General features: G+C 46.2%; 3 protein-coding genes across 7 annotated transcripts in view; 2 read left to right on the forward strand and 1 right to left on the reverse strand.

Moving 5' to 3' along the window:
* MPP3 (MAGUK p55 scaffold protein 3) overlaps positions 1-998 on the forward strand; it is a 35,182-nt gene extending 34,184 nt beyond the window's left edge. For all 4 annotated transcript variants that reach the window (XM_045520037.2, XM_074343335.1, XM_074343334.1 and 1 more), the window contains one exon: positions 573-998. In XM_045520037.2, the coding sequence (XP_045375993.1) occupies positions 573-749 (177 nt within the window). In that variant the 3' untranslated portion in view covers positions 750-998. The remainder of the gene's footprint in view (positions 1-572) is intronic.
* Positions 999-9,764: 8,766 nt separating this feature from the next.
* Positions 9,765-13,162, reverse strand: CFAP97D1 (CFAP97 domain containing 1). 2 transcript variants are annotated; one of them, XM_045520038.2, is made up of 5 exons: positions 13,039-13,162; positions 12,428-12,498; positions 11,990-12,108; positions 10,363-10,419; positions 9,765-9,861 (listed from the first exon to the last, which is right to left on the reverse strand). In XM_045520038.2, the coding sequence occupies exons 1-5, from the start codon at positions 13,160-13,162 to the stop codon at positions 9,765-9,767; spliced, it is 468 nt and encodes a 155-aa protein (XP_045375994.1). The 2 variants fall into 2 exon arrangements, with proteins under 2 accessions (XP_045375994.1, XP_010957869.1); XM_010959567.2 differs by lacking the exon at positions 9,765-9,861 and adding an exon at positions 10,921-11,044.
* Positions 13,163-14,753: 1,591 nt separating this feature from the next.
* On the forward strand, positions 14,754-26,450 carry DUSP3 (dual specificity phosphatase 3). The gene is made up of 3 exons (XM_074343338.1): positions 14,754-14,951; positions 17,949-18,175; positions 22,971-26,450. Exons 1-3 carry the CDS (start codon positions 14,827-14,829, stop codon positions 23,174-23,176), a joined length of 558 nt encoding a protein of 185 aa, XP_074199439.1. The 5' UTR covers positions 14,754-14,826; the 3' UTR covers positions 23,177-26,450.
* The last annotated feature ends 567 nt before the right edge of the window (positions 26,451-27,017 follow it).

Genomic DNA, 27,017 nt, shown 5'->3' on the forward strand with positions numbered 1-27,017 from the left:
GGCTCTGTTATGAGAAAATGCAAAGAACCGAGTTCTACATTATGAATTTAGGAGTATTAAGGGGGCATTCGAGTTACTTGTTCTCTTTTTCCCCCTAGTTGATTCCAGAAGTGCTTGCTTTGCTTTCTCTAGTTAAAACTATTTTATTTATAGTTCTTTTCTGTAATTATTTAACCAACTCGCCATGTGACACAATAGTACTACTGCTTTGGAAATACCTTCAGGCAGGAAATGTGATACTGACATACACACACACACACACACACGGATGTAAAATCAGCATCTGCTCAGAGCACTTATCATGGCCTGCGGTTAACAGGTCCTCAGTAGGTATCTTGTGGGTGAATGACTGAGCAATGACTGTGGCGACTGCCCGTGAACTTTCTTGAAAGTTGGATAGGATATCATCACTACACTGTGCTTGTGTACCCAGTTGGTTATTCATGGGCTAGATTCATCCACTCATCAATTGAAAATTAGAGGTTGGAACACTGTCCAAGATGAAGGCTGCAGGGTTTCTTATTTGTGGGGAGAACAACCCAGCTGTTCCCTAACTACCCCTTTCCTTGCAGGATGAGGAGCAGCAAGAGATGGCCGCCTCCGCTGCCTTCATAGACCAGCATTATGGGCACCTGGTGGATGCTGTGCTAGTGAGGGAGGATCTCCAGAGCGCACACAGCCAGCTCAGAGTGCTCTTAGAGAAGCTGAGCAAGGACACTCACTGGGTACCTATTAGTTGGGTCAGGTAACTGCATCCTAGAACAGCCAGGTTGGAGGGGACCTAGAAGAGCCCAGCCTCCCTCATGTGACCATCAAGCAAGAGGGGCAGAATTTGCCATCAACTCCATCATGAAGAAGAGTATTTGGGGAAAATCTTGCTTGTCATTGGTTTTTGTCTCTTGTTTCACTGCACCCCTCTGGACCAGAAGACATGAGTCGAAAGGGGGCGTACCACAAAATAACACGTGTCATTCATTAAAGTATCACAGGCAAGTTGACCCTGATTCTTTGTACCAAAGTGAAGTAGGCACTGTCTTTTGGGGGAGGGGGGGTGAACTGAGACAGTACCAATTTGCATAGGTGTTTAAGCTTTATAAACTGAGTGACTCATTTTTCCAGCTTTATTGGAAGTTGAGTTGTTTTAGTCAAGAGGATTTTCCATGCAATTGAAGTTCCCCTATCCTCAGGCACTAAAATGTTGATTTTTTCCCTTTTTGATGGTGTGTGTTTGCTGGGCAGTGGAAAACTTGGTTCTCTGCTTTCTTAAGTAGTGAGTATTCACCAACTTTTTTGGAAGCCTAAGGCAAGCTTCCCTGTCGCCATGAGTTACTGTACCCTTCTGTGACGCAGTGGTGTTTCCAGGGACCCTTGAGGAACGTGAGGCTGCTTGTGCCTTTTCTAGATATACTCAGACTCCTAAAACTGAGCCCTTGCTTGCTTTGATTTATTCTGTTCCATCACTTGTCCCTCTTGTTACTGACAGTTGGCCCTGGTTCTCACCTGTCCTAGCTGCAGATTATAGGCGCTCCTGTCATGCTGCATCATGGGAAACCGGATGATCCCCCATTGAAACTATGTCTAAGCCACAATAAATCAGTCCTGACTGTCAAAATCAAAGTATGTAGACTCTGAGTGTGGGCCTAATGGGTTGTCTCTGAGCAAGAGTGTTTAATGTCACACAGGATTTGTGATATTTCACAAATTGTGATATATATATATATATATATATATATATATATATATATTTATATATTTGTGATTATGTATTTATATATTATATATAATTTATATAATAAATATATAAAATTAAATATATTTATATATTGGTGATATATATCACAAATTTGTGACAGATATATTTATATATATAAATATATACTTATATATTTATGATATATTTATATATTAGCGATATATAGATCACACATTTGTGATAGATCACAGATCCTTCAGAGAATTGCGTTTCTTATTAATAATTATTCTGTGCCAGGAGCTACGCTAAGACCTTTACATATGTACTTTGACAAATCCACCAAGCCTATGACTTAGGATTCTTATCATCCCTATTATACAAACGAGAGAAGCAAGGCTAAGAAAGTGTCCACGTAATAAATAATGTGTCCAAGCTCACACAGCTTTAAAAAAATGTCAGAGCTACAGTATTTGAGCCCAAGCGTCCCCAGTGCCAGAGGCGGTCATTAATCACTATATTTACTATACTGCCTTTTTTTTTTTGTGATCCCATAATTGAGGCTACCTGTTAAATGATTGACTTATAAGTAAAGAATGTGTTCACAGCTAGAATTTACAATAATATGCAGTGTGGCTGAACTTCAAAGACTGAAACAAGGCTGCTGTTACACATGTAAAATTTCAAGCTCTTCCTCAGGAGAAAAAAAAGGAGCCCAAGTAAAGGGTGAAGCACCAAGGAGGAGGTTTGCTGCCCGTTGAGACATTTCCATTTTGCCTTCTGACACACGGATACCTTTGCAACTTTCTAGCTCGTGAACCTGGTAGGTCCACCTAACAGGACCACTTTCTTCAGACTTTTCTAGCAAAAGGACAAGGACTTCTTTGCCTTTACAGAATACTGGATTCTTATCAACTGAAATTAGTCTTGAGCTGTTTCACAGAGGACCAGGGCAGGGAGAGCAGCTGCCCTTAGAAGTGGGATGCATGTGCCAAGGTGTGTATATTCTACAGGACAGTCAGGATCTAACTTTAGCTCTCAGGCAAAAACCACATAAGTCCAAATTATTCTCGAAAAATCCCCTAGGGAGGTACCTTGTTGGAGATCCTCTTAGCAAGTTCCATCTGGGTAGTTTTCCCCCCATTGTAGGAGCTCAGTTGAATACCGGATGACTTTTCTGTTTTGCATTTCATACTACTCAACAGACATTTTGCTGCTTAATATTTTCACACAATTGCCAGATGAAATGGTAGTAATCCTCTTCATGTATGTTGTGAAGCTAGGCATTAAAATGCGATGCCTGCTTTATTTCCAGTCAAAGTAGCTCCCCCCCACCAAGGCAAGCTGTGTCAACAGCTGTTTGTCTGCTACTAAATCCGTTAAGAGTAGAACGAACAGGGCCCCACTGTAATTTGTACAGTGTTTTTACTGTTCATAAAAAGCAGAAAAGTCTTTATTTTAAAAAAATGCACCTGTTTGCAATTATGTATTGGTGGAATGTGTATAAATTCAATTCCCAGTCCCATTCTAGCCCGTAGTGCATATGTTCTGAGCCCCTGGGCAAAATTTTTTCAAAAGTCTATCACTCTAGGCCTCACACCAAGAAATCTGCTTATTTCATACCTCTCAAGCTGTATCTCTTTTTCCCCCTGGGCCTTCAAATGCAAGTAAGCTCTCTGCCTGTGTCTACAACCAGACAGCATGTGAGCTCTGGAGGACTTTTCTAGTCAGGGATGTTCGATGGGTGGAGCATATGTGCTGCTATCACCCATTCTTGCACCCATGGCAGACAGTACTAAACTGATCCCAGCACTCTCCTGCTGAAGTTAGGCACTGCTTTTGGATTTTTCAGGATATAGTATCCAGTATCAATTGAGCAGAATTGGCAAGGGAGTTCATCCTGTTTGCCATCCTTGATCCAGCAATTTGTAACCTCTACCATCCACTCCACTCCCTGCAGGGGGTGGGTTTAAGAAAATTATAACCATCTGTCCTTCACAGGCAATGCTTAGCTATGTTAAATATTAGCCATTTGTGCTTTTACCATTGTATGTATGAATACATACATGCTTTAAGACATGTGGCCCATCAAAGTTTTACATCCACTTATCCAGGACTACTTCATTTATGCCACCAATCATAGGATCATGCATCCAAAACAATGTTAGCACTTGGAGACTTATTGAATAACTACAGATCAGCATATGCACAAAGCCCATTCTTGAATCATATAGTTTAGAACCAATAAGCAGCATTTCTCTATTTTCCCCCCTGCCCTTTGAATATAGTCTCAAACCATTGCTTCCTTTAAAAATCAGGCTTGTCATTTCAGAACAGGTTGACGTGGAATCATTTTTCCTCTAAATAGAACTTAAAATCTTGGAAATTTATTATAAAGACAGTGATAAAAGGACTCTGAAAACTGGAAGGAAGATGGTGGGTTGCCTTGGGAACCTCAGGACTTGAGGAACAACAGTGTGGAGAGTTTCCTGGGTTTTCTTTTCATCTCCCAGAACTGACTGGGCTCTGGAGAGGCCTGTGACTCAGAACTAGCAACAGACATAGACAAGGAAGAAAAAGAAAAAAGGAAGGAAGGAAGGAAGGAAGGAGGAAGGAAGGAAGGAAGGAAGGAAGGAAGGAAGGAAGGAAGGAAAGAAAGAAAGAAAGAAAGAAAGAAAGAAAGAAAGAAAGAAAGAAAGAAAGAAAGAAAGAAAGAAAGAAACTTGCTTTCTCTGCCAAAAGACAGGAAAGGGGATCCCAGTAGAGACCCACTGGGGAGCCCCAACCCCAGCTTCACACCAAGGCACCAGCAGGCGGCCCAGTTCATTCATGGCGGGAGCAAAGCCCTATGTCTCCCTGCCCTCCACCCACTGACATAAGGAAACCCAGACCCAGCGGTGCCTGCTCGCCCCACGGCAGAAGGTGGCCCAGCGACACTATGCAGCCCAGGGAAGCACCTTCCCACACTGCAGAAGACACCAGCAGGGACTGAGTGGGAGTCCTGGCAGCACGCAAAGAACAAGCAGACCAGAATAGTATTGCAAAGGCTCGGAAAACCGAACTGTCCTTGGAAGTAAAACACACAAAAGAGGCAAGAACCTGTACACTACACCTAAACAAGACTCCTACTTGCTAAAATAGAAGATGTAAATAGGATTAAGAGATCCCTAACATATTTACCTGAATGTTCAGGATACAATAGAAGACCACTCATTGTATCTCAAACCAGGAAAACTCCAATCTAAAGAAAAAGACCAATCGATACCAACTGATACCAATATGATACGATTCAGACGTTGGCATTTATCTGACAAGGATTTTAAAGCAGTTGTAATAAAAGTGCTTCAATAATCAATAACAAATTCTCTTGAAAAAAATGAAAAATAGAAAATCTTAGCAAAGAAAGATAAGTTATGAAACAATCAAATAGAAATTATAGAAATGAAAAGTTATTCTACAATTTAAAACTGAGATAAAGTTGATAGTAGAGTGGAAATGATAGAAGATCAAATCAGGGTACTTGAGGACAAATAACAAAATTTATTCATTCTGAACAACAGACTGGGAGGGTAAAAAAAAAAAAAGAGCCTCAGTGACCCGTGAGGCAATAACAAAAGAGCTAACACTTGTATCATCAGAGTCCCAGAAGGAGAGAAGAAAGTGTGGGACCAAAAAGTTTTCAAAGAAATAAAAGTTGTAAACTCCCCAAATTTGGTGAAAGATATAAACTGACAGATTTAAGAAGCTGATAAACTCTGAACAGATAAACCCAACGAAATCCATACCAAGATACATAGTAATTAATCTTCTGAAAACTGAAGACTAAGAAAGAAAAATCTTAAGACGAGGGAGAAACAACAAGGAAGGAACACCAATTCAAATTCTAGTTTAGTATTACTATAAAGGAAACTCAGGAGGCCAGAAAAAGTGACACATTTATCACATGCTGAGAGCAGACTATTAACCCTGAATCCAATATGTGATGAAACTGTCCTTCAGGAAAGAAGAAATAAAGGCATTCTCAAATGAAGGGAAACTAACAATTTGTTGAGACTGACCCTTAAAGCATGTTTAAAGGAAGCTCTCCAAACAAAGAAAATAGCAGAAGGCTGGGACCTTCAGAAAAAAAAAAAAAAAAAAAAAAAAAAAAAAAAAAAAACCAGAATAGATAAAAATAGAAGTAAACATAATATATTATTTTTCACCTCTTGAGTTTCTTATTTTCTGGTTGAAACAAGAGTTACAACACCATCTGATGTGGTGCTCAGTGTATGTAGAGGAAATACATGAGGTAATTGTCTTTTAAAAGTGAGGAGGATAAAGGGACCAATTAAAACGGATTGGTACAGTGGATAAAAAAGTATGACCAAACTATATGCCATCTACAAGCGTATGGAGGTAGTTAGAGAGTAAGCATAGAAACTGATATATTATGCAAACAATTTTTAAAAAGCAGTAGTGGCTATGTTATTATCAGATAAAGTAGACTTCAGAGAAAGAAAACTACTCAGGACAAAGAGGAATATTATATAATCACCCCACCAGGTAGATACAGCAGTTCTACATGTGTATGCATCCAATAGCAGAGCTTTAAAACACATGAAGGAAAAACCGAAAGAGCTGAAAGGAGAAATAGACAAATCCACCATTATAATTGGGGATTTCAACACCCTACTCTCAGCAATTGATAGAACCAGAACAGAAAGCCACCCAGGGTACGGAAGAATTGAACACCATCAACCAACAGGATCTAACTGACATTTATAAAACACTCTCTGCAACAGCAGCACAATATACATTCTTTTCAAATGTCCATGAAACATTCACGTAGATAGAGCATATTAACAAAGGTAAAAGAATTGAAATTATAGAGTATGTTCTCTGACCATAATGGAATCAAACTAGAAATCAGTAACAGAAAGACAACAGGAAAATCTCCAAACATTTGAAAGAATACCTAATATAAGCTGAGCAGTTCACGGAAACTTCCTAGAGAATGGACTCTCTTCTATACATGATGAACAAATGTTGTCCAGGTAGAGATCAGAACTATGGATTTTCCAGCTGGAGGGGACAACAGGAAAATGAATGGGGTGAAAAAGAAAACATGTCCTCTGTTGAAAAAGGCAAGGAGTGATGAGCTATAAAAAAGTTGCAGATATTTGTCATTTTTGTGAAATTCTAGTATCTGAGCCTCATTCTAACTCGGGGGAAATTTCCTATTCTGGTGAGAAACAGAACCCTCATCCAGAATTGGAAAAAGGCAGATTCTCATTTTCCCAGCCTCCCCTGCAGATAAGGAACGGGCATATGGTCTCGCTTACACCAATCAGATACACCCTCACTGACTTGGAATTGGGAGCTCGTGACACAAAATGACTTTTCGAAGGCATCACTAGCAGATCAGTAAGATCCAGTTCTAGACAGAGCAGGGGCAGCAGCATGAGCCCAGCACCACAGACCAGTTCTACAGCAAGATCTGGGGTGTTGTTCCTTGATGTGCAGCTTGAAGCTGGGTTCTGCAGTTTTCTAGCAAATACTGTTAACTAATTCATATTCTTTCACTAAATTACTTCACTATTTAAATCAGACAAAAGTCAATTTCTGTTGCTTGAACTAAGAATTCCTTTTTTTTTTTGGCCAACTTTTTTTTTCAGGGTGAAGAGGGAATTAGGTTTATTTATTTTTAATGGTGGTACTGGGGATTGAACTCAGGATCTCATGCATGCTAAGCACATACTCTACCACTGAGCTATACCTGCCCTCTAAGAATTCCTATTGATAGAGGCTGCCAAGACAGGAGGAACAGGATCATGGTGGCAGGGGTGGGGGGGGTGTGCAGGGAGGGTGGCATATTTATATATTCTGTATGCCATATTTAAAAGTGCAGCTTATTCTGGAAGGAATGGCAAATCATTGAAGGTGTGAAGCTGGAAAGTGATAAGGGCAATTTTTGCCTTAATAATACCAGTTGTAAATTACAAGCACCTGAAATGGGCAGCAGCGCAAACAAAGACAGAGTAGGACTGGTAGATTTCAAATACGTAGGGGAAGTGAAGGGATGAAAGAGAGGGAGTAAAGGATGACTGCCAGACTTCTCATCTGGATGTCTAGAAGAAGGGTGGTTCCTCAAACTGGGATGAACTGGAACCAGTTTAATAATGAACTTATATTTGGACATACTGTTTTTTTCTTTAAATTTTTCATTTTAAGATAATTGTAGATTTACACATGTGTAAGAAATAATACAGAGAGATCCTGCCTACCCTTTACCCAGTTTCCCCCTGTGGTAGCACCTTGCTAACTATCACAGCCAGGGTATTGATACTGATAAAGTCAGGATACAGAACAATTTCATTGTTGATAAATTGAATGTCATCAAATTAAAATGCTTTGCAAGATGAAAAGACAAATTACAGAGAAAATATTTCGCAGATCATGTATCCAACAAAGGACTTGTATCTAGAATATATTTAAAAAATGAATCTCAAAATTCAATATTTAAAAAAAACAATCCAATTAGAAAATAGGCAAATGCACCAATATTTCACCAAAGAAGATATACAGATAGCAAGTAAGCTTATGAAAGATATTTAGCTTCATTAATCATTAGAGAAATGCAAGTTAAAACCACAAGATGTTACTGTGTACATATTATAATGCCTGAAATTAAAAATGGTGAGAATATCCAATGTTGGTGAGGATGTGGAAAAACTGGATTAGTCATCATTGCTGGTAGGAATGTAAATGGTACAGCCACTCTGCAAATAGCTTTGTATTTTCTCTTAAAATGATCTTAGCATACAACCCAGCAAGTACACCCTTGGGCATTTATCCTAGAGAAGCCAAGCTTATTTTCATGCAGAAATGTGTGCATAAAAGCTTATAGCAGCTTTATTCATAGTGTCAAAAAAACTAGAAACTAGTCAAATGTCCTGCAATGGGTGAATGGTTAAATAAACTGTGGTACATTCATACAATAGAATACTACTTAACAATAAAAAGGAATGCACTTTTTGGTACACACAACTTGGTATACACAACTTGGATGAACAACAAAGAACTTACGGAGTGAAAAAAGCCAATCTGAAGAGAGTGGACACATACTGCATGATCCCATTTATGTAGCACTCATGAAATAGCGTAATTACAGAGATGGAAAACAGATTCGTGGTTGCCAGGGCTTAGCGCTGGGAGGAAGAGGGTGGCTGTGGCTAAAAGGGGTGGTACAGTAGGGTCTTTTGATACAGATAACAGATAACAGATAACACTACAGTTAACTATCTTGAATGTGGTTGTACTTTCACAAAATTACACAACTGATAAAACCTCACAGAGCTATACACACACATACAAATGAGTGTACGTATAATTGGTGAAATTTGTGGATGCTCTGTGGATTGTACCAATGTCAACTTCCTGGTTTGATACTGTACTCTATTTGCACAAGATGTTAACATTGGGGGAAGCTGGATGAAGGATGCAGGAGCCCCTACCCTGTACACTTGCAACTTCCTATGAATCTAATTATTTTAAAATAAAACATTTATTTATTTGTGATAAGAACACTTAAGATCTACCCTCTTTCAAAATTAAACGTTTAAAAAGTGAGGCTCAAAACCAGCATGACCAATTACTGAAGCCATGCATCATTGTCTTGTCGTATGTTTTGAGATATTTTTGAAATTTTTCAATCTTGCTTCTCCCTATAAATGAACAGGGTCCATGGAAGCCTCACCGAATCATTCTTTGCCAATTCTATATATTCACAGAGGAACTAAGGGTGTTTGTTCTGTGTTGTCTGAACCTTAATTTCCTCGTGTGCTTTTGTTTTCCATTTTGACAGATCATCTCACCTCACCTATTCTTCCCCCCAGGATGGTGGTGATGGTGTATGTTTAAAAAAGTTGTTTCTCTCTCTCATTAAAACTTTTCATAGCCCCCAGTAAAAATGCTTGTTGCATCTTTCCTTCTGCCTGCCCCACTCTGTCTACATTTGGGGATGGGACTTAAAGCCTTCGGGCACTTTAAATGTAACTTACTCATTTTATGTTCCAAGCTTTATTGTAGCTTCCTAAGATTGAGCATTCGGCCACTTAGGAGTGTCTTGAGATCGTAAGCAGCTAAGAAATCCTAGGGCCTTCTCTTGTGTCTTTTCCATGGTGAGTAACCTTGTATTCAGGGAGAGGAGAGGGAGGGAAATGGAGAGCCATCAATTATACAGAACTATTCTTTGGAAAGCCTGAGCATCCATTTATCCTTCTCCCCAGAGACAGGAGGGGCAGGCGGGGGAACTTAGTCACTACTAATAATGTGAAATAATACAAAATGCCAACATAACAGTACTTTTGAACAGTGACAGAGACCCATGATGTAACTTTAGCACCACATTAAAGCCACAAGACCTCCTGTTTATGTCTTATTGGAACAAATCACTTCCCCTTAGATGCACATAAAGCATCTAAGCTGATGACAAAAGGCAGTCATTTTCTACTTGTACAGAGAGAGGAAACAAAGAGCTCTAGTCCCCAAATGGATGGCCAATCAATATCACAGAAGAGCAAAAGTCGCCCCTTATTGGGCCCCTTGTTCTCCATCTACACAGCTTTTAGGGCTTTGGTATCAACTGTGATTACCATGTTCTCTAACAAAGAGTAGCCGCGTTGACATACCTATTCATCTCCGGAGAGAAGATACCTGGTTGTATTTCTGATGTAGCGCCTCGAATTCTTGAAGGAAAAAAAATCAGAAAGATTTATGCCAAGGTGCTGGTGCGAAAGTTAAAGTTCTCAATCTTAAGGATGGCTTAGAAAAAGCTTACGGACCAAAATCAGGGCGTGGGAGTTTATAAAAACACTGCAGAGGCCTTTTATTTTCCTTGAAGGATCATCCCTAAATAAGGCAAATCAACCACATTCTGAATTGTAAACCCTTCATCCTCTTTGCTTGTACATTCAGGCTGAATGAAATAAGGGATGAGGGAAGATGCTACCAGATATTGTCTGAAGCTGACACGTAATGACTTTGCTACCTAGGAGACGTCCTTAGCTGGTGTGGTGGATGCTTTGCGCCTGTTGTTAGCTTTGTATGCTCTGGGCGGCTTTTCTTTTAACAACTGTTGCATTTCTCATGATTTTGCCTTCAGCCATTTAGGGGTCTTTCCTGAGATCGACTCTACTCTGAAAACAAACTCTCTGCATGCACTGGAATATCACAGAGTATCCACGTGCCTGCCAGTCTATCTCTGACGCCCTGCGGTCATAGTGGGGTTTGCGATCACCAAGCCTCTTCAGAATGCCCTGGTTTTCCACGGTGATTCTCACTAGCTCCCGGTTCCTTGTTTCTCTGTTTAAGCTGAAAAACACAAAACGCCAGCATGCATGAAGAACAAAATTCTCCTCCTGGAGGGGAGTGGGGGAGATGAAGTCGTGATGTCACAAATCTGGGCTGCCTAAGTGCAGGGAGCCAATTGTCCCAAGAAGCCTGAGACTCTGCACACCTATTGAACCAGTCCACTCTCTGGGAAACATGTAAAGTCTTTTCAGGTTCAGATCGGTGGGTCTCAGTCCCACTGTCTACCAGAAGATGCTACCTTATCAGTCTGGGCTGGGGCTCTGGCATCGGCATTTTGCAAAAGCTCCCCAGGAATTATGTGAAACCAGGATTGAGAATCTGTTTTGGATGAGGGAGCATGGTGTCGCCTATGGATAAATCACAACTGGCTGGTGATAGGCTTGGTTCAGCTCACTCCCCTCAGCTTTCAACTCAATTTCAGATATATACAAGGATAGAGGAAAGCCACCTTGACCCTCCCCTCTACACACACACACAATTCTTTCCCTGCATACACTTCTTCTGTAGCCCTGATCACAACTGCATAATTATTTACATAAATGTCCTTCCTGCCTGACTTGGAGTTCTTTGAGGTTTAGGAAATAAATATCTCATTTCACCTCTGTACTCCTGGTGCTTAGCATGTAGTAGTTACTCAGGAAATATTTGTAGAAACAGTTTTAAAAATGCTGTGTAATACTCCCAGCTCTGGTCACCATTTTACAAAAGTGCTTTCTTGTGATAAACTCTGAATAGGACCTCGAAGAGTCTCTTCAAGGGAATAAAAGTTAGCTCTTTGATGCTAGAGAAAGGTCCCCGTTTGAGGTGGTTTCCTTTCTCCTTAACGTGGTCTCTTTGAAAGTTATTCCTCAAGTAACCTCCATTAAGTAGTCCTACTGCACTAAAAACCCAACAAGGGGAAGGTCAGTTTTGACGTTTGGTAAAAGAAATGAGAAGGAACACTACCTCTTGGAAAAATATTCGTTCCAGCAATCCACCTTGGCGGGGCCACGGTGGGCGTTGGCGATTTTCTGACACAGTTGCTTGTTTTCGTATTCGATTTTGTCGATTCTCTTTTGTTCACTCTGGTGAGAAACCCCACCCCACCGTGGTAAGGCCATCGCTCCATCCCATTCCATCACACGGTGGCCCGCTCCATCCCACTCCATCACACGGTGGCCGAGCATCCCTCCTTTTCTGGGATTGTGGGAAAGGGACAAATTGAGGACCTCAGTGGAGTCGGGGAGTGGGGAGCTGAGGAAACCAGGGGTGGCGTGTATGGGGAGGAGAAGGATGAACGAATCTTTGGCTAGGTGGGTATTTGGAAGCCTCTGGGAAACTGGATCTCTTTAGGACATGGATAAAAATCAGTAAGGTACATCAGCAGATGGCAAGAATGAATACCTGAAGTTTGCTCAATTTTAAAATGTGATGTATGTGCGCCGCTGGGGGTTTGGTGTCAACAGTAGGCTTCACTGGAGAGGAAGGAAAGAGAGCAATGTTACGTCACAGATGTCCTCTTAGCTGCTTCACATTCTAGGCAATGACCCTGCTTAAAACATTACAATTTTGAATTCTGAACTAATCCAGGTCAGAAATTTTGGTTTAGTTTGATTTCCCAAACTGACATCTTTTGAAGAATTTTGAGCAGAAATACAAGAATGGTGAGGGCTGGGAAAAAACAAAATTTACAGAGATAAATGTCCTTTGAATCCAATGAAAGGGCCTGTCTCCCACCCTTTTCCAATACAATTGGCCTGGCTTTTGGGTGCTGAAGTCTTATCCTCTGTCTAGCTTACTTTGGCTTTAAAGAGTTTAAACGAGCATTTCCATCAAATGAACTCCCTGGTGGAAGATAAATTTTGTCACTGACGCTAATGCCCTCTTGACCAGACTCAGCAGATAAGGCCATATCATTGCAAAGCCAGGTACTGGCCTGGTTTATTGTCACTATCTCTAAGGCGGGTCCTTCCAGAACCCTAATCACAGTGTCCAGTCCAAATTGCCCCACGTACCTATTTGTATTCTATTCTTATGAAATGCATAGTGGCCAAAGTCCAATTTCTTCCTGAATGATGTGCTCTGCCTATGATTAGAGACGATTACAGGATAGGCTAGATAATCCAGGGAATTGTTCATCTTCTCTTTCTAGTCTTACTTCAGAAATGAGGCATCCAGCCTCCTCTGTGAGGTACTTAGTTGTTCCCATGATGGGTTGTCATAGTTACCCACTTATGACATCAAGGACAAGTCTTGGGGAAGAAGGAGGAGCTGCAGATCGTGATTGGCTGTCCCTAGGCTTCTCTTTTGAAAACTAACCTAGGTCCAAGTCAAGATGAGGGCCGAGGCTCTGAAGCTTTCCCACCTGCCAGGAATGCAGGTGCCACCAACACCAGCAGGAAAAGGTGTGGTGTCTGGGAGGGGTGGGAAGGCACAGGGTGGGGCTGGGAGGAAGGAGACATCCAGCCCTGGTTACACACCTTGTGCTAAAAACTAAGTAGTGTCCCCTGCAATGGTTTCCCTGAATTTGTGACCACAGCTGTGGGGGGAGGTGAAAGATGACCTTAATGATAATTTGATCCAATTTCTTCATTTTGCAGATGAGGTAACTGAAGTCCTGAGCAACAGTCAAGTTGCTCTAGAACAAGTTAGTGGTAGAGCTAGGCTCAGGATGTGAGTTTCCTGAATTCCCAGGACTACAGTTGCTTTTTGGAGAGGTCGGGGTCGGGGAAGAACTGCCATTTTCATGACAGTGGGGGAAGACAAAGCAGGTCTTTTGCTGGTAGTGGGACCTCAGTGAAAGTTGAGCTGCTGACATTGTGCGGCTCATAGTGTGCTGGCAGCTGCTCCTGGAAGGGCTGCAAAGGAGCTGGATTCATCTCCACACTCGCACAGGGTGTAGCACCTTGTGGGTGCTCAACACATTTGCTGATGAAGAGAGAACACTTATCTATTGCTCACTGTGTAGTGCTGGGCGCTTTCCTGAAATGTCACATTTAATCTTTCAAACAACCCTAGGAGTTAGGTGCTATTATTACCCCCATTTTTTTTCCAGCAAACGGGCTCAGAGAGGTTAAGTCATTTCCCAAGGCCACAATGCCATTGCTTCCTTGCATAGAGCCCAAGCTTTAAGCACGATGCCGACTCTCACCGAAGTTTGGAAGAAATGTGCCCCAGAATCGGGCTTCTCAAACTCGAACCTTCGAAGGGATCCCGGGGCGTGGGGGAGGGAGGACGGGAGGGGGGTCCTTTAAAATGCACATTCTCACTCAGCAGGTCTGAGTTTGGGCGGACAGAGATTCTGCACTTCTGACCAGCTCCTGGGTGATGTCAAGGCTGCTGGTCCGCAGCAGGCAGGCAGAGCTCACAAACGGAACCCGGGTGTCCCTGTAAATCCTGAAAGAATTGAGCGACACTTGGACACCTGGACACGTGGACTCCAGTTAGGAGGAACATTTATTGCGCCCTGCATTTAGGCCAGTAGTTACTGCAAGTCCATGACTTCGCTGGGGGTGGGAAGAGGACTCCCGAAACTCCAGCGTGGCGGCATCTCAGCCACGGGAAACAAGCCCAATGGTCTTCCCCGGGCGTCCCCCCACCGGCGCCCGGCGGCGCGCGTACTTGCCGGGAGCGGAAGGCGCCTGGCCGCCCGCGCATCGCCGCTACGAGCGCCCCGCGGGCCCGCCTCCGGGGCGGGACGGGGCGGGACGGGGCGGGCCCCAGCTTCGGAGCCCCCGCCCAGCTGACCCGGCCACTCTCCCCTCGCTCGCGGCTGCCCCGGCGTGCAGGGCCCGGCCGCCGCCATGTCGGGCCCGTTCGAGCTCTCGGTGCAGGATCTCAACGACTTGCTCTCGGACGGCAGCGGCTGCTACAGCCTCCCAAGCCAGCCCTGCAACGAGGTCACCCCCAGGATCTACGTGGGCAACGCGTGAGTCGCCGCTCCTCGGGCCCAGCCCTGAGGGCCCCTCCCCGGGGCGCCCCGCCCACTCGGGTGCTGGGGTGGGGGCGTCGGCGGGCGGGGGTTGGGGGAGCCGGGGCGGGGTCGCCCCTCCGGAAGCCACCGCGGGGGCTGGGCGGGGGCTGGGCGGGGGCTGGAGTCACCGCCCATCCCTGCGCGTGGGGCGAAGCGGCTGGATCCCGCCCCCGCCCAGCGCTGTCCTTCCCTTCGTGCGGGTGCCTGGAGTCCCGGGGGCCACGCGGCCAGCCCGGCGTCCGGCCCAAGGCCGCCACCTTCTAGGAGCTCGGCCTCGGGCGGGGTCAGGGCTACCAGGTTCACTTAACAGGTGGCCCTCCGTCGCCCTGCCGGACTTCGGCCCGCTCGTCATGTGACAGCTGCCTGGTTCTGCAGTGAGGTCACCTCGGAATGTCTGCCTTCGCTGCCATGGCAACGGGCTGACGTCACATTTCGGGCGTGGAACTTTCCCGGCCGGGCGGACCCAGATAGGGGAATTGAAATATCCCAAACTAGGGGTCCAGTGACCAGGGCCTGGGTTTTCTCGCTCCTCCTCTTGCCTTCCAGATAGGGTTTGATTTACCAGGGATTCTAGAACAAGCCAGTGATAAACCCACTAAGGACCTGAGCCATCACTTTGAAAAGGCTGCTGACCTTCTCACCACTGGGAAGTGCATTTATTATTTATCACTTAGGAGTTCTTACCAAATTGGTTTTCTCATTTTCTTGTAGTCAAACTATTAGTAAGAATTTCTCAGCAGGAGAGAACCAGTGTTAACCATCCTGAGAGGTGCTGAAATACCAGCCAAAAGTGAAAAATTAGATTACCATGCCTGTACAGCCTTGGGAGGGTGCAGACTGGATTTTCATGAGACCCTGAACACCCAGTTACCAATGCCCTAAGCTCCATGGGCCCAGAGACCACATGTCTAACCCTGTTCTCTCCTTTTGCACAGGAAGAAATGGTGGCCCAGAGTGGTTGAGGGATTTTCAGGGTAGGGTCGATGTCTTATTCATGTCTGTATCCCAGGTCCTGGACTAGGGCCTGATGCTTACTCTGGCAAGGACTGCCACAAAAGTGGGGGTCATCAGGGAGCTGGGAGGGGTCTGGAAGGCAGGTCCCAGCCCTATGGGGGCTGGTCTCGTTCATTCCATCATTCATTCACCATATTAGCATCACTGTATGTCAAGCACTGAACAGTGTTCATTCACAGTAGTGACAGTAACGAAGATGGTAAAGTTGTCGAATGTTGACTTAGTATGAGAGAAGGGAGATGAATGGTAGTGACCCTTCAAAGTTAGTTAATTTGGTGTTTTTTAAAATGAGCCACTGCTTTACAATTTTGTGCAGTGTCATGATAGCTAAAACAGGATCCCAGAGTCCTCAGTAATTGCTGAGGCTAAGCCCCTCTCCAGCCACCCAAGCAGCAAGTGGCCTTAGCACTCCCTGAAATCCTGCTCTCTTGGGCACTTTGTCATCGTCACTTCCCAAGTGGGAACCAAGGTTGTGAACATCTGGTGATACGCAGGGTGACAAGTGCTGATGGCCACTGTGAAAACATATCTCTTGACCTCAGGCACATCTGACCTTGATGTATCAGGGGTGGTGGGGAAGTTTGTGCTCAGCATGGAGGATTGACTGAGTACCTGGATGCCCCCCCCCCACCCCAGAACCGGGAATGCCTTAAAATCAGGGCTCCTGATGAGGGCTCCCTGGGCAGAGAGGAGCCTGGATGAGCCATGTTGCTAAGTCTTGGGATTTGCCGTTGATGTGAGCATGAGAGGCAGAGTGATGGGGAAGACAGAGCAGGGCTGCATCAGGAGAAAGAAGGTCTCCTCCCAGCCCTGCCTTGAAACAGCCCATGTGAACACAAGCATATCATTCTGCCATCCTGTTGGGCCAGAGTTTAAGCTCTGTCCTTCCTTCCTCACAGGGCTGCTATGACAGGCAAACGAGATCATGCAGGAGAAGGCGTTTTGTAAAGTATAAACTGCTGTTTGAATTGGGATGTTGTTGTGAGATGAAATAAAGGAGCCCTTTGACTATTCAGATGAATGTTTTGTAACCCCCACAGTTCTGTTAGGGCCACTTCCTCCCCAAGTGCTTACTCACCCAAGAGAGCTTCAGAGACATGGCTGGTGGACTGTGGTAGGAAGGATCCCTCTGGGGGATGGGAAGGGGCTGCTGCGCTTTTTAATCCAAGGAAGAAGGCTGCCTGGGATGTGCTGATTTCATTCTCCACTGACTCACCACCTATTTATTCAGCACCTACTGTGTGCCAGGTACCATAGCACGTGCTGGGCATACAGACATTAAGCAGACATGGTCCCTCCCTCACGGTGCTCACAACCTAGACATCTAAACAGATAAGCACACTCAGGCATTAAAATAGTGGAATAGTGGCACTGACTACAGTATCAGATTCTGTCCATAAAATAGTTCATTTCATCCTCGTAACACCCCAAGAAGTAGGTACTATCATCCCCATTTTACAGACAGGGAAACTGAGACACTGAAGAGTTCAGTGACTTGTTGAAGGTTGCTTGGCTGGTAAGTTGAAGGTTGCAGGGCTGGATTCAGACCCAGGCAGTCTGGCTCCAGAGCCCATTTTTAACCACTAGGCTATACCAGCACCACAGTACAGGGAGCACGATGCCAAATGAAATGGAGGGGAGAACAGGAGATACTGCCAAGTGTGGTGAAAAATGAGAGGGTGCATGTCTGCGAAGAAGAGCATTCCAGGCAGAGGGAGCAGCACGGATGTGAAAGCGCCCAGTCTATTTGGGGCAGCCACTGGTAATTAAATCTGGCTGGAGTGAGGGCAGAAGCTCGTAAGACGGGGCTGGAGAGGCCAGCAGGGGCCAGAGCGTGGAGGGTTCCTTTCAGAGCCAAGAGGCTTAGGATCTTCTCCATCTCCCTCCCACAAGGGTGGCTGGTCAGTTGATCCTCCCCTGATGCTGTCTCCTGTCCAGGTCTGTGGCTCAAGACATCCCCAAGCTGCAGAAACTGGGCATCACCCACGTCCTGAACGCGGCTGAAGGCAGGTCCTTCATGCACGTGAACACCAATGCCAATTTCTACAAGGACTCCGGCATCACCTACCTGGGCATCAAGGCCAACGACACACAAGAGTTCAACCTCAGCGCCTACTTTGAAAAGGCGGCGGACTTCATCGACCAGGCCCTGGCTCAGAAGAATGGTAAGGAACCTGCCGTCCCGGAAACTATGGGAGGCAGCTGAGACTGGATTTCTTCTAGAAAATCGGCCCGTGACAAGCAACCTCTTGGAAAACCTGTTGTTTCCTGTCTTTTATGTCAAATGACTGAGAGCTTTAGGTTTCTCTCTCTCTGCTTATCCGGCTGCCCACCAGGTGGCCCCACATTAACACAAGATGTACAGACCTTTCACACAGTGGCGGCCCCGGGGTCCTTGTGTTTGGTTTAACTTTGGCTAAGGATTGATTACCAGCCCATTCCCCCATTCCGATAGCTGCAATAATGAAACTTGATTATTTTCCATGATAAGAAATCCTGAGGCGAAGGAGCTCTCCTGGGCTGGGTGACACATGTGGCAGCTCTCTGGTGGCTTTGGGACTTGGTGCTTTCCTGCTGTCTCTTCCTACAGTGATGGAGACTCCCCTGATGGTCCCAAGAGGACTGTGGCAGGTCTGGTTACCACCTCCCAATAGGACGAAGTGCAGCAAAAGATGAGGCAGCCAGCCCTTCCTCCTCTTTTCCTCTCTTTTCTTAAGAGCAAGTAATACATTCTCTCGAGTCCCTCTGATGGAGTCCCCCTCACGTCTCACTGGCTTGTGTTGGGTCCCATGAAGACCTGGCAAGGGGAGTGGGGCAGCCGCTATTGGCTTGGGCCGGGAGTCAGCAAACTTTGCCCCAGTTTTTAACTTCCGACAGCTCCCAAATATAAGGTAAGACTGGAGCAGGACTGCTGAGATGCCAGCCCTGGAAGCAGGGCATTCCAGAAAGAAATCTTAGAAGGCCAGAGGGCAGACATCAGCTTAGCAGGCGGGGCCACCTGCCCTTTCTGCTTTTAGCTTGTTTGTCTCAGCAGCTGCCCTTACCTTCCTGCTACTTCCTCCAGCCTCTTCCTTGCTCCCCTTCCCACACCTTCCCAGGGAAAATCACCCCCACAGAGGTGTGATCGGCCCCATCCCCCTGTTTCAAGCCTGTCTCTGCTGCCCTGATGCTGCTGGTCCCAGCAGCCTCCCCACTGGAATGAGTTCCAGTGACCAGAGTTTACTAGAGGCTGGTTTTCACATGTTTGGAGCCCCGGAGAGAAGTTTCATCACCCAGAGAATCTGTAGACTTCATGTCAGGCATTTCATGGTCCTCCCTAGCCTCGTATGTGTCACCCCCTGCACTCCAGCTATACTGAGCTCCCGTGTAGACGAGAATGAGGTGCCCAGTTAGGGGGATGGCTTTTGCTCTTCCTGTGTATTGACTGATCATCCTTTCAGAGAACCTAGAGCTCTCTGATGGTTTCCTCTTTCCAGGCAACTAGGAACATCCTGTGAAAATGTGTGACCTCCTGCCTTAGTCCACATGGGTTGGGTCATTAGTCGGGAAGGCTCTCTCTGCCTCTCCCCACCCTGTCCTCTGGCAAACTCTACCTCGTGCCTGATCACTGGGCATTGTGGCCTCTCTTCCTTTCAGCCCACCCTCAGGCTGGGTCCACTGTGTCCCCTTGTCTGTCTCCCCAGCCCCTTATGTAGATTGGGCATGTAGCAGGTACACTGGAAACCATTACTAAACCAGTGACAAAAATGAATTCCATGCGTTCTCATGCCCAGTATAAATGCTTCTAAGATTGATTGGCCAAGTGAGTCAACAGAAACTCCCTGGCCTCCAACACTGTGCAGGGCTCAGGGGAGCCAGGGACCCATCACTTCAGAGAGCTTGTGGGGAGTAGCCGGGGTGCTCAGAGAAGGCGGCAGTCACTTTCAGCCAGGAAAATCAAGGGAGGCTTCTTGGAGGAGGTGGCATTTGTGTGGGGCCTGGAAGGATGGGTTATGAACCCTCCCCTTCCACACTGGCTCTGTGAGCCCTGGGCATACTGAATCGGTTCTAGGTGGTGAGGCAGCTGCTCTGCAGAGGGTCCCATTGCCTGAGAGGGGGCAGGGAAAGCCCTACTCTGGAGACTTTGGGTCCACTGGCCAGAGAGTGAATGGGCAGGAAAGTGGAGGACTCCCTGCCCCGTTCCTGCTTTGGGAAGCATTGGGGAAATAGGGCCAGTTGTGGGGGATAGGGTGATAGGAACAGAAGAGACTCTGTCTGACTCTGGGCCAGCAGACTCCCTTCAAAACAATGCCCGTGTGGAGGTGTCGATGGGTAATCCTTCACTCGGCTGGTCAGCAAATATTATTGAGCACCTAGTGTATGCTAGAGATTGCAGGGCATCCAAAATCAATGCGCCACAGTCCTTGCCCTTCAGGAACTCAGCTCTGGCAGCAGAGGGTAATCTTTTCGTGGCCAACAGTCCCACAGGGCTGGTCTGCTGTAGGAGAGGAGATGTACCGGGACCACCAGAGGACTCGTGGTGTCGGCTAATATTTATTCATTGAGTGTCGGCCAGGCACTAGCCTAAGGGCTTTACATGTCACTTCCTTTAATCTTCCAACCATCTTGTGCAATGGGTACTATTAGTACAGATGAGGAAACTGAGACACAGTGGGTTTAGGTGAGTCATAGAAAAACAAAAAACAGAACCAATAGAATATATGTACTATTTATTTTAAGGAGTTGGCTCACACGGTTATAGTGGCTGGTAAACCTGCAATCTGTAGGGCAGACTGGCAGGCTGGAAACTCAGGTAAGACTTCTGTGCTACAGTGCAGAGGCAGAATTCCTTCTTCTCCAGGAAACCTCAGCTTTTGCTCTTAAGATCCTTAAATGATTGGATGTGGCCCACCCACATTATCAAGTGTAATCTCCTTTGTTTAAAGTCAACTGATAGTAGGTGTTAATTACATCTGCAAAATACCTTCTAGACTAGTGTATGACCAAGCAGCCTGGCATCATAGAGAAGCGAGGCCGATACATTTAACTATCATAACCAGCAAGCTAAACTTTAAACCCAGATTCACACGGCTTCAGAGATTTGGGTTCTATATCCCTATGCTGACAAAGGAAACCCTTGAGCTTGGCTTTTCAGGGATGAGTAGGAGTTTGCCAAGTAGCCAAGAGGGAGAGGATGTTCCAGGTAGAGGGAACAGTATGTGCAAAGGCACAGAGGTAAGAAAAAGCCTGGAAAGGTGTCGAGGCTGTGGACGGTTGGCCTGGTAAGCCACACCCTGGAGACTGGACTACCCGCGAATGGTGACAGGTCAGCGTGATATTTTAGAAGTTGTGGCTGCCGGGGCCTCTCCGCCCCAACAGCTGGGGACTTCATTGATGACGCCTCTGGCCTTTCTTCAACATCCCTTCCTTCCTTCCCCAGATGCTGGGGAATGCAGCAGGGAGCAAAACAGGTGGGCATCCCTGCCCTCATGGAGCTTATGTGGCAAGGGAAGATGACAGTAAACAAATGACAAAGATGTCTGGCTCACCAGGGGGTGAGGGTAGCTAAAGCAGGGAGGAGGGGTGAGGGGTAAAGGGAGAGGGCTTCTGGCTTTAGAAAGTGGGCAGGAAAGGGCTTCCTGGGATGATGACCTTAGAGCCAACACCTAGGAAAAGAGGGGCTGGTTGGAGTGCAGGGGGCAGGGAGAGGACGGGAGGACAGGTTTAGTAGAGCCTTGTGGGCCATTTGGGGGATCACGAGAAGGTACTTTTGTTTGTTTGTTTGTCGTGATTTTTTTTTGTCCTTGTGTTTGTTTTTGACATGCACGTTCCTTTTATTTTTTAAACGGCTGTGCTGAGGCATAATTGACATTCAGGAAACTACACATAGTAGTTTGATAAGTTTTGACATAGGTATACATCCGTGAAACCGTCACCATAACCCAGAGAGTGAGCTTATCCATCACCCAGCAAATTCTCCTCATGTCCCTTCATGGCCTGTCCCTTCTGCCCCTCTCCCCTCAGTTCCTAAGCAACCACTGATCTGCTTTCTGTCACCGGACATTAGTGTACATTTTGGAGACTTTGATATAAATGGAGTTACGCAGTATGTACAATTTTGGTCTGGCCTCTTTCACTCCGTGTAATAATTTTGTTTCTTCTGTGTTGTCACATGTATCAGGAATGCCCTTTTAACACTGCGTAGCATCCCATAGGGATGGATTTACTGAGGTTGGTTTATCCATTTACCTGTTGATGGATATTTGGGTGGTTTTCTGATTCTGCTTTTGATCAGAAGATAAACTGTATATAGAGAAGTGCTTGTATCACAGTGTGTGGATCAGCGCACTGCACACGCCTGTGTCCCAGCCCCCAGATCAAGAAATGAAGCATGACCAGCACCCCAGAAACCCCCCGACACGTTCCCTCCCAGTCTGAAGTTCCCCAGCCCCTTTACTGCTATCCAGACTTCTAACAGCTTGGATCCCTTTGGCTGGCTCTCCTACTCTGCGGGCTCACATACATCCTGTTTGTGTGTTGCATCCATGTCGTAGCTGGGAAATTGTAGATTGTTCATGCTATTTATCTATTCTGCCATTAGGGCTATTATGAATATCATGCCTGTGACCATCCTGGTGTGTGTCTTTTAGCAAGTGTGGGTGTGCAGTCCCGCAGGGCATGGGTCTGGGATGGAATTGCTGGGTCCCGGGGGAGGCATGTGTTCAGCTTGAGTCAATCCCGCCCCACAGTTTTCCGAAGCAGTGTGCCAGTTTACACCCCCCTGCCAGCCACATGTCCAAATCCCAGCCGCTCCACATCCTTGCCAACGCTTTGGATCTTCTGTCTTTTTCATCTTAGCCGTTCTGGTGGGTACACAGTGGCCTGGCGTTGTCGTTTTCAGTTGCATTTCCTGGAAGAGCTTTGCCTGGAGTCGTGGTGTGATTGGATGGGCAGCTCACTGTGTCGCCCTATTTCTTGCAGGCCGAGTGCTGGTCCACTGCCGAGAGGGTTACAGCCGCTCACCAACGCTGGTCATCGCGTACCTCATGATGCGTCAGAAGATGGATGTCAAGTCTGCACTGAGCGTCGTGAGGCAGAACCGTGAGATCGGCCCCAACGATGGTTTCCTGGCCCAGCTCTGCCAGCTCAATGACAGACTAGTCAAGGAAGGGAAATTGAAACTCTAGGGCACCCCCACTGCCTCTTCTCTAGAGGACGGACAGGGGAGGCCCTGGTGGAGGTGTCCCAAGCTGCCATGTTTAGGAAACACAGTGTACCCTGCTCCCAGCATCACCAGGCACTTGCCCACAAGTCTGTCCGAACACATCCCTGGGCCAGTTTCCCCCCGGGGAGCATAGAAAGAAGCTTGCCGAGGAGGGCATTCTTGTCCTATGTGTGACCTGTGCCTGCAGTTTGCAATGTCCTCACCCTGAGGTGGGGGGACACAGAGGGGGATGGCCTGGGACAGGTGTGCTTCTCCCAGATGACCCAGGGCAAGAGGTCTGAGATGCTCACAGGGGCCCGTCCTGCCCTCCTCCACCCGTCACTCCCCACCCCTCACCCCTGGGCCCTCTCCTGAGGGGGGGCCACAGCCCTGTAAAGGAACTATGCAAACACGGGCCCCTCTCCCCCCACCGTGTGTGTCTCCCCATCTCCTCACAGCCGTCCACATCCTGCTTGTAGGCAGAGGCACATCCCGAGGGCTGAAGCTGGCTCAGGGTCAGTGATCAGGAGGTGGAAATTCCCAAGAAGAGACTGCATTTTAATGATTTCCTTAGGATTAAAGATACTGAAACAAAGGGGCCCTGGAGTGGGCAAACACATCCCCCAGGAGGACTTTCCTAAATCAATAGTTTTAAAAATGTGAATCCTTGGGAGGCTTGAGTTCAGAATCCACCTGTTTGGGCTATTCGGCTCTTGGTCACTTGGTCTGTTAGAAGAGCTATGCCTTGGACCGGGTTTTATTTTTCTTTTTTAGAAAACAGGGTGTTGAAGTCCAGCCTATTTAAAAACCCCACCATTTGGAGAATTACAAGGGTTTTGTCCTGAATTATAGTGTTGGCGAGCCCAAGCCACTCGTGCTCACTGCTTTTTGTCTTGGTTGCTATTCCGAGACCAGGAGGAGGAAGTTAGCCAATTATAGTGTGTGTGTGTGTGTGCGCGCGCGCGTGTGAGCAGCAGAGCCTGAGACTGGACGAGCAGGGAGATGAACAGGCCCAGGCTCACTCACTCACACGGGTGTGCACATGTGTCAGGATGTAGGAGTTTCGTTTTGAACACAGTCTTGTTAGGACGTGGCAGACTTGTCACCAGGGCAGGTGATGGCGAGGTGATCCTCACAGCCTTGCCCTGGGTGCCTGGCCCATAGGTGTCCCAGAAAAGTGTGTGGAGTTAAACCTTTTTTTTGAACACCAAATATATGCAGGGCGTTGTTCTGGTGGGTGTAGCCAGCTCCCAGAAGCCTGAATTTGTGGTCGGATCCCTTGCAAGGATTTGCAGAGGAGTCTTACCTGAAATGAAATATCAGGGATTTTTGTTGAATATTTAAAATTCAGTTTTGAATTTCAATTCAGGTAGCGTTAACATGTCGAGGCAGGGAATGTGCCTTTTCCAGGGCTGCCCGGGAGCTGCTGGCTGGGATGGGGAGACGCAGGTGTGCCCCGGGGCTTCCCTCACAGGGGTGATGAGCTCTCTCCGGGCAAAAGTAGGGGCAGCGCCTCACAGCCTGGTTGTCACCTTTTCTCTGTGACCACAGCAGCCCTGAACAAATTAGGATCTGTCTTCTTTTTCAGATACCAGGCTGCCCAGATAGACCCACTTAAGTGAAGTGGCCATCCTCCCAACTGGGTGCCTCCCAGTTCTCAGATAACTCTCCCACTTAATCTGACTTGATCCTCACAATAACCCTAGTCACTTGGTAGAGCTTATCCATGTACTGTTACATTTTTAAAAAAAAAAGGAACCGAGGTTCAGAGTGATCAGGGGTGCTGTGCTCAGGGCCGCTCAGCTCTAAGGCAGAGCTGAGGCAAGATTTCAGGTTTGCTGTTCTCTGAAGCAGAATTCTTTCTCTTATTCTACACTCATCTTCAAGAAGTGATTCCCCGGGCGTGTCCAGGTGCGCTGCACGTGCCCTTGACCCAGCCCGTGTGCACAAAGGCCAGTCAGCTCTGTGGACAGAGGACAATTCAGGCTGTGGCGTCAAGAGCGGCTCTGTTCCGGGGAAAGGCAGTAAAAAGCGCGGGTCCCCAGTTGGGTTGGAATGTGGGGCTCTTCCAGGAGACCCGTAGCCTCCCTGAGTCAGAGCTCTCTGCTCCACTTCTGGAAGAAGCTCAGGAGCTGGGGCTGGGGCCCTGCCCACCTCCACGCCCAGGCGGTGGTCACCCCACAGGATAGCACAGCTCCTTAGGTTAGTTTACCAGGACCTCTTGACAGCCTCTTTGTGGGGACATGAGGGAGAAAAGGCCACGGGGAGAATTACTGCCTTCACTCTGGGGCTACTTTTATGCTGATAACTTGGGATTTCTGGATAGTCCTTGGTCCTAGAATCTCCATGTTGACTTTACGAGATGTAGCTTCTAGTTCTTTGAGTAAAGCAAAATCAAATTGTGTAAGAGCCAACACGTGCCCAGCTGTGAGTGGAAAGCTGCCTCTGGACCGCCTTCTACCCCTGGGAAGTGATGGAATAGGAACTCAGGGTGCCCTTTCCCCCTCCTCTGACCCGATCCTTTTCTTTGACTAGCAGACCCCATCTAGGCCAGATTAGAGCACCAAACGGTTTTCTTCTCAGTTCTAAAGCAGTATGCCTTCCACAGGCTGGTCTGCTCCCCTGCCACTCTGAGTTAGCTGGAGAACAGAAGCCACCATTTGTCAAACAAGGGGACTCATCTTGAAGACCTCTAAGGCCCCTTTTGACTCTGACACTGTAGGGTTCTCTAAGAAGCCCCATTGACCTTGAATACCACTGGGAAATTATAGGATGTGTAACAATGTGATGACCAGCAGGTGGCGCCGTGTTCCACCCATGGTGATGGATGCTTGGAAAAGGAATGTTGGTGCCTTTTGACCGGGTCACGAGTTAATGTTAAGATGCTAATGTTTTAATAAAATAAGCACTGATCTTAAAATATGAAGATATTAGCTTTTCTCGCAGGAAATTTTCTGTCGTAAAACCGGCATCAAGAATCACTGAAGACCCAACAATGATGGTCCTTCCAAGTTAAGATTTTATCCTGATAGGAAAGAGAGGCCATCTCCGGTTGAGAGAGCAGCTTGGTTGGAAGCTTAACTTACCTCCTGTCAGCTTTTAGGGTAATTTGATTGTGCAAGTGTGAATTTTCTGAACAGAAAAGGGGAAGGTATTTAATTGATTTTTTTAAAAAGTAAGTTTCATGTCTGTTGTATCACAAATCAGTGTTAAAACACTAAAACTGTAACCAAATAAATGTCTTACATTAAGAGAAATGGCCTTTTTTGTCCTTCTTATCATAGCTGATTTTCTTTTATGTGTTTATGCTTGGCTTTTATGTTTGCTTTTTCTAAATTTTAAAAACAGTCATCGTTTAAAAAGTAGGCCTCCAGAGCTAGTTATAATTTCTGTGGTGATTATATTTATGTAGTAAATATTTGTTGAACATCTCTCCAATGCCAGAAATTGTCTTTGTTAGGAATAATCTTTTCATTTATTTGATTTTTTAAAAATTTCAGCTTTATTGCAGTATAATTGGCTAGACTTTTCTTGATTAGATTGGCCCATACCAAATGAGGGAGGTAAGACTTATGTTCCTAGGAAGGAAGGGACAGGGATGATAGTCTCAGGGTGGCCTCACATGAAGATGATTGGGTGGCATTTTGGGATTTGAATGATTCTGCAAAGAAGCAGTCTCAAAGCATCCCCTGCTCCCAGATGTCTTATAAATTCCTCCATTAGCCCTCACTCCTTTAGGGTAAGCATTGTCTTTTTTTCCCTCTAAATAAAAAACCTAGACAAGTCTGGGTACCTTTTCTCTAGACAGAAAGAGCCTCTCTGGT

This window comes from Camelus bactrianus, chromosome 16 (genome assembly GCF_048773025.1).
Source record: "Camelus bactrianus isolate YW-2024 breed Bactrian camel chromosome 16, ASM4877302v1, whole genome shotgun sequence".
Classification (NCBI taxonomy): domain Eukaryota; kingdom Metazoa; phylum Chordata; class Mammalia; order Artiodactyla; family Camelidae; genus Camelus; species Camelus bactrianus.